At 41.6% G+C, this 13,976-nt stretch overlaps 1 protein-coding gene across 3 annotated transcripts in view; it reads right to left on the bottom strand.

Annotated features, from left to right (window-relative positions):
• prkd1 (protein kinase D1) overlaps positions 1-13,976 on the bottom strand; it is a 96,236-nt gene that overhangs the window by 27,991 nt on the left and 54,269 nt on the right. For all 3 annotated transcript variants that reach the window (XM_034239457.1, XM_034239456.1, XM_034239458.1), the window contains 4 exons: positions 12,093-12,216; positions 9,050-9,127; positions 6,466-6,633; positions 2,608-2,719 (listed from right to left, as the gene is read on the bottom strand). In XM_034239457.1, coding sequence (XP_034095348.1) covers positions 2,608-2,719; positions 6,466-6,633; positions 9,050-9,127; positions 12,093-12,216 — 482 coding nt within the window. The remainder of the gene's footprint in view (positions 1-2,607; positions 2,720-6,465; positions 6,634-9,049; positions 9,128-12,092; positions 12,217-13,976) is intronic.

The raw sequence follows: 13,976 nt of genomic DNA, 5'->3' as shown, positions 1-13,976 counted from the left end.
TATTTCTCTGTTCTCTCAGGTGAGCAGAGTCAGAGGAATCATCGAGTCCAAACTGAAGTGTTAGTCATGAGTAGCTTGATGTCAGAGAAGCTCTGAAATATCTCTGATGGATTTTGTGTGGGTGTCAACGGCCCTGAGGAGAACTCAGTGAACATTAATACCTGAGCTGAAAATGTCTCCTGTAAAAAGGCAGGATAATAACGGCAGAATGACATTTACATTTACATTCAACCAATTTCATTTCAAAGAGATTCTCTGCTCTGCTGACGGCTGGCGTTAAAGAAAGAAATGCATGTCCTGTGCTCATTTTAAAGAAGACAGAACCGTGGATTTAACGTCTTCACGTGCAGTATTCCCATTTCTTATTGTTATACGTACATTAAAGGTTGGATTAAAGCTCTCAATTGAAGCTTTACGAGGTTCCTCGGAGAATAAATGAAATATGAAACCAAAGATGCATTATTTTGTTGGCTGCACCCAAACCCTAAACACTGAACTTGACATATTATTTTACCTCAAAACCATTTTGGGCTTTAACCCTGTGTATAAGAACAAAACTTGATTCTATTTTAAACTTCAGGATCTTCAATAGCATTTCAAATATAATAGTTTGGATTGACTGCATTTCAGTCAGAAAACTCACGTGTTTCTTAATATGTTTATTAGAAGCAGCATACAGTTTGAGTTTGGCGTCTAGGCTCGGGCCTCATCGCTCCACAGATTTACAAAGAATATTGAGTGATGATTAGATAACTATCCCCCGAGCCTACAGGTGGAAGCTGGGGTGGAAGCTGGGGTGGAAGCTGGGGTGGAGGCTGGGGTGGAGGCTGGGGTGGAAGCTGGGGTGGAAGCTGGGGTGGAAGCTGGGGTGGAGCTGGGGTGGAAGCTGGGGTGGAAGCTGGGGTGGAAGCTGAGGTGGAAGCTGGGGTGGAAGCTGGGGTGGAAGCTGGGGTGGAAGCTGGGGTGGAAGCTGGGGTGGAAGCTGGGGTGGAAGCTGGGGTGGAGCTGGGGTGGAAGCTGGGGTGGAAGCTGGGGTGGAAGCTGAGGTGGAAGCTGGGGTGGAAGCTGGGGTGGAAGCTGGGGTGGAAGCTGGGGTGGAAGCTGGGGTGGAAGCTGGGTGGAAGCTGGGGTGGAAGCTGAGGTGGAAGCTGAGGGTGGAAGCTGGGGTGGAAGCTGAGGTGGAGCTGGGGTGGAAGCTGGGGTGGAAGCTGAGGTGGAGCTGGGGTGGAAGCTGGGGTGGAGCTGGGGTGGAAGCTGAGGTGGAAGCTGGGGTGGAAGCTGGGGTGGAAGCTGGGGTGGAAGCTGGGGTGGAAGCTGGGGTGGAAGCTGGGGTGGAAGCTGAGGTGGAGCTGGGGTGGAAGCTGGGGTGGAGCTGGGGTGGAAGCTGAGGTGGAAGCTGGGGTGGAAGCTGGGGTGGAAGCTGGGGTGGAAGCTGGGTGGAAAGCTGGGGTGGAAGCTGAGGTGGAGCTGGGGTGGAAGCTGGGGTGGAGCTGGGGTGGAAGCTGGGGTGGAAGCTGGGGTGGAAGCTGGGGTGGAAGCTGGGGTGGAAGCTGGGGTGGAAGCTGGGGTGGAAGCTGAGGTGGAAGCTGGGTGGAAGCTGGGGTGGAAGCTGGGGTGGAAGCTGAGGGGGAAGCTGGGTGGAAGCTGGGGTGGAAGCTGGGGTGGAAGCTGGGGTGGAAGCTGGGGTGGAAGCTGGGGTGGAAGCTGGGGTGGAAGCTGAGGTGGAAGCTGAGGTGGAAGCTGGGGTGGTGGTGGGGCAGGCGAGCAGAAGCAACATGAAACACAGCAGCAGGAACATGAACGCAGCAGCAGCAGCATAGCGAGGCAGAGGCAGGAAGACCTGGCAGCTTAAATAGAGCGGCATGTTTAGGAGAATGTGTTTGGTTGGTTGTAAGAGGGACGAGGCGCGTCACGTGTTAATGTATCATTGGTGCTCGAGTTGACTGCCTGAACTAGCTCGCAGGCTTCGCCCCATGTTCGAACGTAGTTTTCAGAAAAACTCTTCATGTCCCCTGTTGCATTAATCGAGTTGATTGATTCTAAATCTATGCAAATGTTCCTTGTTTATAGTGTAAAAAATATACAGCCACATTAACATTTAATAAAAGCAGATGCAGTTTTGAGGGCAGTGAAAGGGTCTCAGGTCAGTAAAGATCAACAGATATAAAGAGCTGGGTGTCCTCAGCAAAGCAATTAACTTTATAGTTTATTCTTCGTATGACTGCAGTTAGAAATATGCAATTGCGACAATTAATTTGCGACACGAAGGACTAAAACTAGTTCATAGCCTGACCTATACTCAGTTTTTGGACCCCACCAAATAAATCAATAATAATAAATGTATTTTGTAAGCGCTTTTACAGAGGTATGGACATTAAATAAATATATTAAAAGTCACATTAAAATCGAGCAAAAAAACAACAATCACACATTAAAAGCCAGATTGAAGAGTTGAGTTTTTGTACGTTTTTTGAAGGTGGTGAAGTCAACAAAGCAAGTTCACCCAACGTTGAATTAGAGACGGTTTAATGGTAAAGGACAAATTAGCCCACTGTACTTATTTGACAACAGTAGTGACTTCAAAAATACGGTTGAAAGGTGTCTTACTGTGTCCGCTGCGGTGAGAGCTGTGGGAAATTCCCATAGAAACAGCAGGCATCAAAGCATGCTGGATGGCCATCTCCCACATCCGAGCCACATCCTGCCCCAGCCCGCTGAGCTGGGACCAGCCAGGGAAAAAATCCAGTAATTAGTTTTTCTTTGTGGACAGTGGTTGAAAGTAACTATTTATTAAAGTATTTGAATGCAACTGTGTAGTGCTTTTAGTCTACTAGCCCACTGTACTTATTTGACAACAGTAGTGACTTAAAGGTCCCCTATTATACAGTTTTTCATCAATACATCACAGGTCTCAGATATATCCAGAGCCTGTCTCTGATTGGCTGAAACACCAAACAGATCATTACAGCATTACCCATAATCCCCTCTGTTTCAGCCCTGTTTCCAAAGTGCTGATTCTCTGTCTGTTACTTTAGATGAAAATAAGGAGCCCCTCCCCACGCCCCTCTGAGAGACATTTGGTTACAAAGAACTCAATGGTGCTCTAGGAGGAGATTCAGGTGATAAGGGGGGGGGGGGGGGGTTACCTTGGTTGCTGATTGGCTAATGGTTACACAAGACAACACATCGTTATGACATCATCAAGTGGCCAAAATCTGATCAGCTCATTGTCAGACAGGTTTTTATAGAAATGGATCAAAAAGAGAGAGAATCTTTGTTCCTGAAACTTTCAGAGTCTCTTTCCACAGAGGGGACACATGTTGATGTAGAAGAGACATGAAGAAGAGGGGACACATGTTGATGTAGAAGAGACATGAGGAAGAGGGGACACATGTTGATGTAGAAGAGACATGAAGAAGAGGGGACACATGTTGATATAGAAGAGACATGAAGAAGAGGGGACACATGTTGATGTAGAAGAGACATGAAGAAGAGGGGACACATGTTGATGTAGAAGAGACATGAAGAAGAGGGGACACGTGTTGATGTAGAAGAGACATGAAGAAGAGGGGACACGTGTTGATGTAGAAGAGACATGAAGAAGAGGGGACACATGTTGATGTAGAAGAGACATGAAGAAGAGGGGACACATGTTGATGTAGAAGAGACATGAAGAAGAGGGGACACATGTTGATGAAGAAGAGACATGAAGAAGAGGGGGACACATGTTGATGAAGAAGAGACATGAAGAGAGGGGACACATGTTGATGTAGAAGAGACATGAAGAAGAGGGGACACATGTTGATGTAGAAGAGACATGAAGAAGAGGGGACACATGTTGATGTAAGAAGAGACATGAAGAAGAGGGGACACATGTTGATGTAGAAGAGACATGAAGAAGAGGGGACACATGTTGATGAAGAAGAGACATGAAGAAGAGGGGACACATGTTGATGAAGAAGAGACATGAAGAAGAGGGGACACATGTTGATGTAGAAGAGACATGAAGAAGAGGGGACACATGTTGATGTAGAAGAGACATGAAGAAGAGGGGACACATGTTGATGTAGAAGAGACATGAAGAAGAGGGGACACATGTTGATGAAGAAGAGACATGAAGAAGAGGGGACACATGTTGATGTAGAAGAGACATGAAGAAGAGGGGACACATGTTGATGTAGAAGAGACATGAAGAAGAGGGGACACATGTTGATGTAGAAGAGACATGAAGAAGAGGGGACACATGTTGATGTAGAAGAGACATGGAAGAAGAGGGGACACATGTTGATGTAGAAGAGACATGGAGAAGAGGGGACACATGTTGATGTAGAAGAGACATGAAGAAGAGGGGACACATGTTGATGTAGAAGAGACGTGAAGAAGAGGGGACACATGTTGATGTAGAAGAGACATGAAGAAGAGGGGACACATGTTGATGAAGAAGAGACATGAAGAAGAGGGGACACATGTTGATGTAGAAGAGACATGAAGAAGAGGGGACACATGTTGATGTAGAAGAGACATGGAGAAGAGGGGACACATGCTGATGTAGAAGAGACATGAAGAAGAGGGGACACATGTTGATGTAGAAGAGACATGAAGAAGAAGGGACACATGTTGATGTAGAAGAGACATGAAGAAGAGGGGACACATGTTGATGTAGAAGAGACATGAAGAAGAGGGGACACATGTTGATGAAGAAGAGACATGAAGAAGAGGGGATACATGTTGATGAAGAAGAGACATGAAGAAGAGGGGACACATGTTGATGTAGAAGAGACATGAAGAAGAGGGGACACATGTTGATGTAGAAGAGACATGAAGAAGAGGGGACACATGTTGATGAAGAGAGACATGAAGAAGAGGGGGACACATGTTGATGTAGAAGAGACATGAGAAGAGGGGACACATGTTGATGAAGAAGAGACATGAAGAAGAGGGGACACATGTTGATGAGAAGAGACATGAAGAAGAGGGGACACATGTTGATGTAGAAGAGACATGAAGAAGAGGGGAACACATGTTGATGTAGAAGAGACATGAAGAAGAGGGGGACACATGTTGATGTAAGAAGAGACATGAAGAAGAGGGGACACATGTTGATGTAGAAGAGACATGAAGAAGAGGGGACACATGTTGATGAAGAAGAGACATGAAGAATGAAGAGGGGACACATGTTGATGTAGAAGAGACATGAAGAAGAGGGGACACATGTTGATGTAGAAGAGACATGAAGAAGAGGGGACACATGTTGATGTAGAAGAGACATGAAGAAGAGGGGACACATGTTGATGTAGAAGAGACGTGAAGAAGAGGGGACACATGTTGATTGTAGAAGAGACATGAAGAAGAGGGGACACATGTTGATGAAGAAGAGACATGAAGAAGAGGGGACACATGTTGATGTAGAAGAGACATGAAGAAGAGGGGACACATGTTGATGTAGAAGAGACATGAAGAAGAGGGGACACATGCTGATGTAGAAGAGACATGAAGAAGAGGGGACACATGTTGATGTAGAAGAGACATGAAGAAGAGGGGACACATGTTGATGTAGAAGAGACATGAAGAAGAGGGGACACATGTTGATGTAGAAGAGACATGGAGAAGAGGGGACACATGCTGATGTAGAAGAGACATGAAGAAGAGGGGACACATGTTGATGTAGAAGAGACATGAAGAAGAGGGGACACATGTTGATGTAGAAGAGACATGAAGAAGAGGGGACACATGTTGATGTAGAAGAGACATGAAGAAGAGGGGACACATGTTGATGTAGAAGAGACATGAAGAAGAGGGGACCTTTAAAATAAATACAAAGACACATTAACCAGTTCTAGATGCAGCTTTTAGGGCAGTGAAAGGGACTCGGGTCAGTAAAGATCAACAGATACAAAGTAAAAGTCCAGTAATTAGTCTTTGTTTGTGGACAGAGAGTGGTAGAAAGTAACTAAGTACATTTATTAAAGTATTTGAATGCAACTGTGTAGTGCTTTTAGTCTACTATTAGTCCACTGTACTTATTAGACAACAGTAGTGACTTCAAATTAAGATTTAAGATACAAAGTTAACTTAATGAGGTTGTTAAAATGAGCTTCCATCACTACAACTTGCATTGATGAGTATTAATAATGTCATAATGTAAAATATATGAATATACCATTTTCAGAATAAGTACTTTTGATAATTTAAGTACATAATGAAAGATGAGATGAGATGTACTTAATTAATCAAAATTCGGAAATGTTTGCATTGCAGAAAAATAAACAATTCTAAAATTGATACATATTAAAATGAAAATATACATGTTGAAATACCAATTCACAGTAAACAAAATATAAAGTCATGTGCTTTACTATGTGTAATTGAGAACTAATGAACGGTGGTATTTGTAGATAAGTAAGTTATCTGAGTAATTCATCGCTCTCTGGACACAGACAGATGTCAGCAGTAGTTTTTATTTACCTTAATGCTGCTGCTGCTCACAGAGGAATCGACTCTCTGCAGGTTTTCTCCGACGTAGTAAACCAGAGATGCCGTGGTGATCTCAAAGCAGTGCAGATTGGCTCCGTCAGGGAGGAGAGAGAAGGCCTGAGCCGGCTCCAGAGTTAAGACCTCAGAGAGAGGGATCTCCTGCAGAGAAGAGAGCGAAAGAGCATGTAGAGAAAACAACGTTTACACACTTGTTACTGAGGCAGTGGCAGAGATGGCAAAAGTGCACATCCTTTCCTCAAGTAGAAGTACAGATACTCACGTTTAAAAATACTCTGGTAAAAGTAGAAGTACTGACTTAACTTCTTTACTCAAGTAAAAGTAAAGAAGTATGGGCTTTGAAATGTACTTAAGTAAAAAGTACCCATAACTACCAGCTGTTTTAAAGAGTACCTGACCTCCCTTTATATTAATAGAACCAGGAAATTATGGATACACCGATCGTGGTCAAATCAATAGGCACGCAATGACTCTAAATAATAATGATCACGCCACCAAACACACATTAAAACTAAAGGAACCAGCCTGTTTGGAAAATGAGAGAAGTAGAAAGTACAGGTATTTGGGTTCAACATGTGAGAAGTCAAAGTCAAAAGTCATCAGAATAATAAGTAGTGGAGGAAAGTACTGATACCAGAAACATGTACTTAAGTACAGTAACGAAGTATTGTACTCCACTACTTCCCACCTCTGGTTTTCACCACTTGATAGTGCTTGAGTCAAATTGATCCGTGACGTTATTGGGGTCCAAGGAAAATACAGTAATCCCCAACTTACATTGTCTTTATCTAAACTCCTGACAATATGGATAACATTTAGTATTCATGTTTGCATGCAAGACCACATTTAAAAGCTATTTTGCATGGAAACACTCTTAGAGGGATCTCCTGTTCTATCTGCTACCATCTGTTATCATGGCTTCCTTTAACCCTGACACCAATCTTATTTTAACCTATTTTACTGCTGAAATCAGTACCACCTCTGGGTACAGAAACACACAACACAACACATTCTGGAAGAGGGAAAGAGCATGTAGAGAAAACATTGAGAATTGTACAACGTTTACACACTTGTTACTGGGGCAGAAAGTATGTGTATATCACTACAATGTTTATGTATACGTGAGCATACAGCACTAATGGAACTGAACTTATGCTCAACTAAGTATTTGTTTATATCCAACTGCACCTCATATTCTACCTCATACAGGCCCGGCTCCAGGATGAAATGACTGAGGGGGCTGTTAAAAAATCAGAGGGGGCGATCTTTTTTCACAATACCGAAAAATACTGGCAATGTAATGAATTGACACACCAAGTTGTTTTCCTTCTCACTGCTCTACAATCTCTTTGCTTCTTTATTTGTATTCCGGATTGACCCCTCTCGTTCTGTTCTGTTCCTCTGATCTTTAATAACAGATAGTACATTATCAGATGGCTGCACTTTGGTTAACTAACATTGATTTCCTCAATTTATAAATTGACAGGCTCTGTAATTATACCATAACCTTTTCTCCTCTATCCCTTAACTCGTCTTCATATACAGATCTACTTACCTCTAGTCAGGTCAGGATTAAAGAAACATTAATCTGGTTGATTTATTATTTTCAGGATTGAATGTTCAAATCAAGGCCTAAAACCTGGCATTTCATAAGAAAGTGACTAATATATAAACCAAATGTAATATTGGATCAAACACTACACCAAATGGACAGATACAGATTACAAGTAAAGTCCCCTGGTTTGTCTCTAGAGTCTAACTGCCATGAGAAAATCAAATCAATGTTCCAAAATCCGTCACTGGATGTCGCTCATTGTACCAATACGGTTTATATAATGTATAACATATTATTATTCTAGTAAAAGGGCTCGCTTTGGCAAAAACATTATCCATACTGGCAGCCCTAAATAATAACAAGTAACCATCATGTGTGGTGCTATCTGTAGTAGGGTTGCCAGAAACTGACCATGATCAAAATCGATTATTCGGCAGCCCTGGCGAATAATAATCGATTATTCGACCGACCCCCACCCCCCAGGGTTAGGGTTAGGGTTAGGGTTAGGGTTACCTTAACCCTAACCCTAACCCACTAAGCCAGAAAAAAAAAAGAAAAAAAACATAAATAATAATAAAAATAAAAATATATATAAATAAAATCGATTTTTAAAAATAATATTCGATTATGGAGACTGTAACGATTATTCGAATAATCGAATAATCACTGGCATCCCTAATCTGTAGTTGTCTGTCTTATTTTTTGTTGATGTCATATTGTTTTCACCAGGGCCGGCCATTGGCGTAGGCAGTATAGGCGAATGCTAAGGGCGCATCAACCCATCGAGGGCGCCGGAAATTGGGGAGAAAAAAGGTCAGTGATGTAGGGGGGGGGGGGGGCTTTGTAAATGACAATAAAAGGAATCTAATTGAATGCAAACTTAAAGAGTACAATGAAGTACCCCGAAAAGACCCTGAGCATTTCCTGCAATTTAGAAACTTGTCGTGGTGATGAGTTTTATCTCTTGTTTAAAAATAAATCTGAGATAAGAGGTCCTCTTACCTTGTAGTATTTACTTCCTGTGTCGTTCTGGAACAGCGTGATGCATTTGCTGTCGAGACGCCAGTAATGTCTTTTCCTCTGAAATCATAGATGAAGAGGAAACAAAGACGATAAGAATCAAAGATGGTACGAGAGAGATGAAAAGAACAAAGTCAACAGGGAGAAAGGGTTACACGACAAAAATGTAAAATCTTGCCAAGTATAATTTCTAGTCAGAATATGTCGTTACATATATGACCTAATAACTTAAATGGCCCATGTCATGCTTTTCCGGTTCTGACCCGCCCCCTTGTGTTCTGTAGCTTCTGCATGTGAACGGTCTGCAGAGTCTCAAACCCTCAAAGAGCACCCTGTAGGGAGTAACACTCTGACACAGAGAAGACCTGTCTGTGCTGCCCCAGAACGCCTCGTTGGACATTTCTCTGTTTCCATTTGTTTCTTGCGGTTCCCGGAACCAAAATGGACCAATCCGCGGAGCTCCTCACACACCAGGACCTTTAGCGTACATTTTCAACTAACAGGGAGTCCCCATTGACTTGCATAGAGCTCCCTGGTTGGTAACAGACGAGTTGGGATGGTGGAGGAATGCTCTCCGCAGACCCATTCTCACAGCGCTAAAAACCTTTTTCTTTCTCAATATCAAGCCACTTATTGTTTTTAATTCGGCTGTGAGTGTGTGTGTGCTCAGGATGAGTTTCGCTTGTCCTCGCTGTATCGCCGACACGGAAACCACACCAGTAAGCCAGCTCACTGAGCAGCGAGCCTCGCAACGTCCCGACCAATCGGAGCACACTGGGCTCAAAGGGAGGGGGGGGGGGGCAGGAGCTCCAACAAGCCGTGTAGGACAGAGAGTGAATACACAGACTATACAGAGATGCTGTGAGAAACCAATGTGAGTTTGGAACATTGAACAATTTAAATCTATTCTAGTAGACCTCAACAATGGAACTATGATCAGTAGAAATGGCCGTGACCTTTAAAAGCTAATTCACCTTGTTTTTATTATATATTTACTTGTTTTGGGAGCAGCATTTTTCCCAGTGCAGGTGTTATTGTTTGCAATTTGTGTGTTTATACTTTACACATGAAACATTTTGCCAGTTAATTCATAGTGCCATTTATTCTTTGCATAAAGCCTTAGGGAACATATTCTTTTTGCATTTCAAAAAGCTCAAGATCTTACCCCCTAAAGCCCCTGTCACACTGTCCCGAAGTTGACACCCGATGGACACACGAATATGGAATTGTGAATTTCGCACGAAGATGGCCCCGAACCACACACGAAGGCAACATTTACATTACATTTAAGACATACAACTGCAATGAAAGTACCAAAAACAATTATGTTACAGTACTATGATACTGTACTGATATCTTCAGACTTTGTTCTTTACTTTCTCCGTCTTTATATGTAGAAAATATTACGTTTTCTCCGTAATGTTGTTTCCATAGCAACAACAACTTCCTGTCAACTGTCCTTCAAAATAATATATTATATCCTTTTTAGTTTCACAGAACACAAATTGGGTTATTTACATAATATGTTTACATGATTTTGTTGTGCAATAAAACAACCCGATGGACACACGATAAAGGAAATGTTCAAATTCGGCTGTGATCGTAGCAACATCGGGCCATTCGTGAGGGCATCTTAAGCCTTCGTATGACCGCCGGCGGAGTTTCTCAGGCTCCGGCAGCAACTTCGTGAGCGGTGGCAAAATCTTTGGCATGCCAAAAAATTGCCGAAGGACCTTGAGAAGGTTCATTTCGTGTTGAATTCGTGTGTCAATGTTGCCCTTCGTAAGGCCATCGTGAGGGCATCTTGTTATCATCGGTGCCATCGGGCATTCGCCCCGATCAGAGTGAGGGCGAATGCCCGATAGCACCGATGATAACACGAAGATGACATGATTCGACAAGATGCCCTCACGAGTGCCTTACGAAGTTGCCGCTCACGAAGTTGCTGCCGGAGCCTGAGAAACTCCACCAGCGATCATACGATGGCTTAGATGCCCTCACGAATGGCCCGATGTTGCTACGATCAGAGCCGAATTTGAACATTTCCTTTATCGTGTGTCCATCGGGTGTCAATTTCGGGACAGTGTGACAGGGGCTTAACAAACAACACTTGCTAAGGGGCTGACAAATATAAACAAATATCTAGGTTTCTTTAATCCTTTATTTTCTTTATTTTTTAGAAACAAGTCATCTAGTTTCCCAGCGATCAGGTTATTGTTGTTAAAGCACACTACAAAAACTCTAAATCCTGCCCGGTATCTTAGTCTAATATCTAGTCAGAACGTGTCTCTCCACCTGATACAAGACATGATAGCTTCAGAAGTAACACTGCAGTGAGACATAGGATCTTGTGTTTAGACAATGCATCATCTTGTTGAGTCAAAACATCTTATTTTGAGTTGTATCTCAGATGAAACACATTTATTTACATATTTATTAGAAAATCACCAGCTAACATCAGAACACAACATCTCCTGATTCTGGTCAAACATAGTTCAAAATGAGTTCTCCTGCTAATTACAAGATGTGATTTATCTAAATATCCCTTCTTATTTCAACAAATCTTACCAAGCTAATGTGCACTTGTTCTATTGGCAGATTGTTGGACATTACATTACATTACATTACATTACATTACATTACATTACGACGCTTTTATCCAAAGCGACTTACTCAATTCAGTACTGTGGACAATCCCCACAGGAGCAATTTGGGGTGAAGTGTCTCAGGGACGACATGCTGACTGCAGTGGGACTCGAACTTGCTACCCCCTGATTTGAAGTCCAGAACAACATCCACTGAGCCACAGCCTCCCCTTGGACTTATTTCAAGTAAAGACGGCTTGTTTTCATTATTGTTTAACTTGTTTTTGGAGCAGCATTTTTCCAGTGCGACACTTATTATTCTTCCTGATTCAGAAGCTTTCTCTTAAACTATGAATTCAAGACATCATAAAACCTAATTATTAAAAGGTAGGAAACACTGACAGACAAACAAACGAATACAACTACAGACAGGTCAATACCAGAGTGTCCTTGCTGGTGTAATGGACCATCCATCCCTCCTTCATCACATTGCTCGTCTTCCTCTTTGTGTGCTTGACGGACTGAACCACTCTCATCAGAGGGATGTTGTTACTGGTGGACGGGCTGCACAACAAAGAAAATACAAAGATCGAAATCGAGGGATATTTTTCTTCCTGAATGTGTTGTTTTGTGTGTTTCTGTAGGTGGGAAGTAGTGGATTACAAATACTTCGTTACTGTACTTAAGTACATGTTTTTGGTATCAGTACTTTACTCCACTGCTTATTTTTCTGACGACTTTTTACTTTCTACTTCTTACATGTTGAACTCAAATACCTGTACTTCCTACTTCTTACATGTTGAACTCAAATACCTGTACTTTCTACTTCTTACATGTTGAACTCAAATACCTGTACTTTCTACTTCTTACATGTTGAACTCAAATACCTGTACTTTCTACTTCTTACATGTTGAACCCAAATACCTGTACTTTCTACTTCTTACATGTTGAACTCAAATACCTGTACTTTCTACTTCTTACATGTTGAACTCAAATACCTGTACTTTCTACTTCTTACATGTTGAACTCAAATACCTGTACTTTCTACTTCTTACATGTTGTACTCAAATACCTGTACTTTCTACTTCTCACATGTTGAACCCAAATACCTGTACTTTCTACTTCTCACATGTTGAACACAAATACCTGTACTTTCTACTTCTTACATGTTGAACTCAAATACCTGTACTTTCTACTTCTCACATGTTGAACCCAAATACCTGTACTTTCTACTTCTCACATGTTGAACCCAAATACCTGTACTTTCTACTTCTTACATGTTGAACTCAAATACCTGTACTTTCTACTTCTCACATGTTGAACACAAATACCTGTACTTTCTACTTCTTACATGTTGAACCCAAATACCTGTACTTTCTACTTCTTATATTTTGAACTCAAATACCTGTACTTTCTACTTCTCACATGTTGAACCCAAATACCTGTACTTTCTACTTCTTATATTTTGAACTCAAATACCTGTACTTTCTACTTCTTACATGTTGAACACAAATACCTGTACTTTCTACTTCTTACATGTTGAACTCAAATACCTGTACTTTCTACTTCTTACATGTTGAACACAAATACCTGTACTTTCTACTTCTTACATGTTGAACTCAAATACCTGTACTTTCTACTTCTTACATGTTGAACACAAATACCTGTACTTTCTACTTCTTACATGTTGAACTCAAATACCTGTACTTTCTACTTCTTACATGTTGAACACAAATACCTGTACTTTCTACTTCTTACATGTTGAACTCAAATACCTGTACTTTCTACTTCTCACATGTTGAACTCAAATACCTGTACTTTCTACTTCTTACATGTTGAACTCAAATACCTGTACTTTCTACTTCTCTCATGTTGAACCTAAATACCTCCTGTACTTTCTACTTCTTACATGTTGAACTCAAATACCTGTACTTTCTACTTCTAACATGTTGAACTCAAATACCTGTACTTTCTACTTCTTACATGTTGAACACAAATACCTGTACTTTCTACTTCTTACATGTTGAACTCAAATACCTGTACTTTCTACTTCTTACATGTTGAACTCAAATACCTGTACTTTCTACTTCTTACATGTTGAACTCAAATACCTGTACTTTCTACTTCTTACATGTTGAACTCAAATACCTGTACTTTCTACTTCTTACATGTTGAACACAAATACCTGTACTTTCTACTTCTTACATGTTGAACTCAAATACCTGTACTTTCTACTTCTTACATGTTGAACTCAAATACCTGTACTTTCTACTTCTTAAATGTTGAACTCAAATACCTGTACTTTCTACTTCTTACATGTTGAA

The sequence above is a fragment of the Gymnodraco acuticeps genome, unplaced genomic scaffold (assembly GCF_902827175.1).
Source record: "Gymnodraco acuticeps unplaced genomic scaffold, fGymAcu1.1, whole genome shotgun sequence".
NCBI classification, from domain to species: domain Eukaryota; kingdom Metazoa; phylum Chordata; class Actinopteri; order Perciformes; family Bathydraconidae; genus Gymnodraco; species Gymnodraco acuticeps.
The sequence above is the reverse complement of the archived record's forward strand: the minus strand, read 5'-3'. Positions and strand labels throughout refer to the sequence as shown.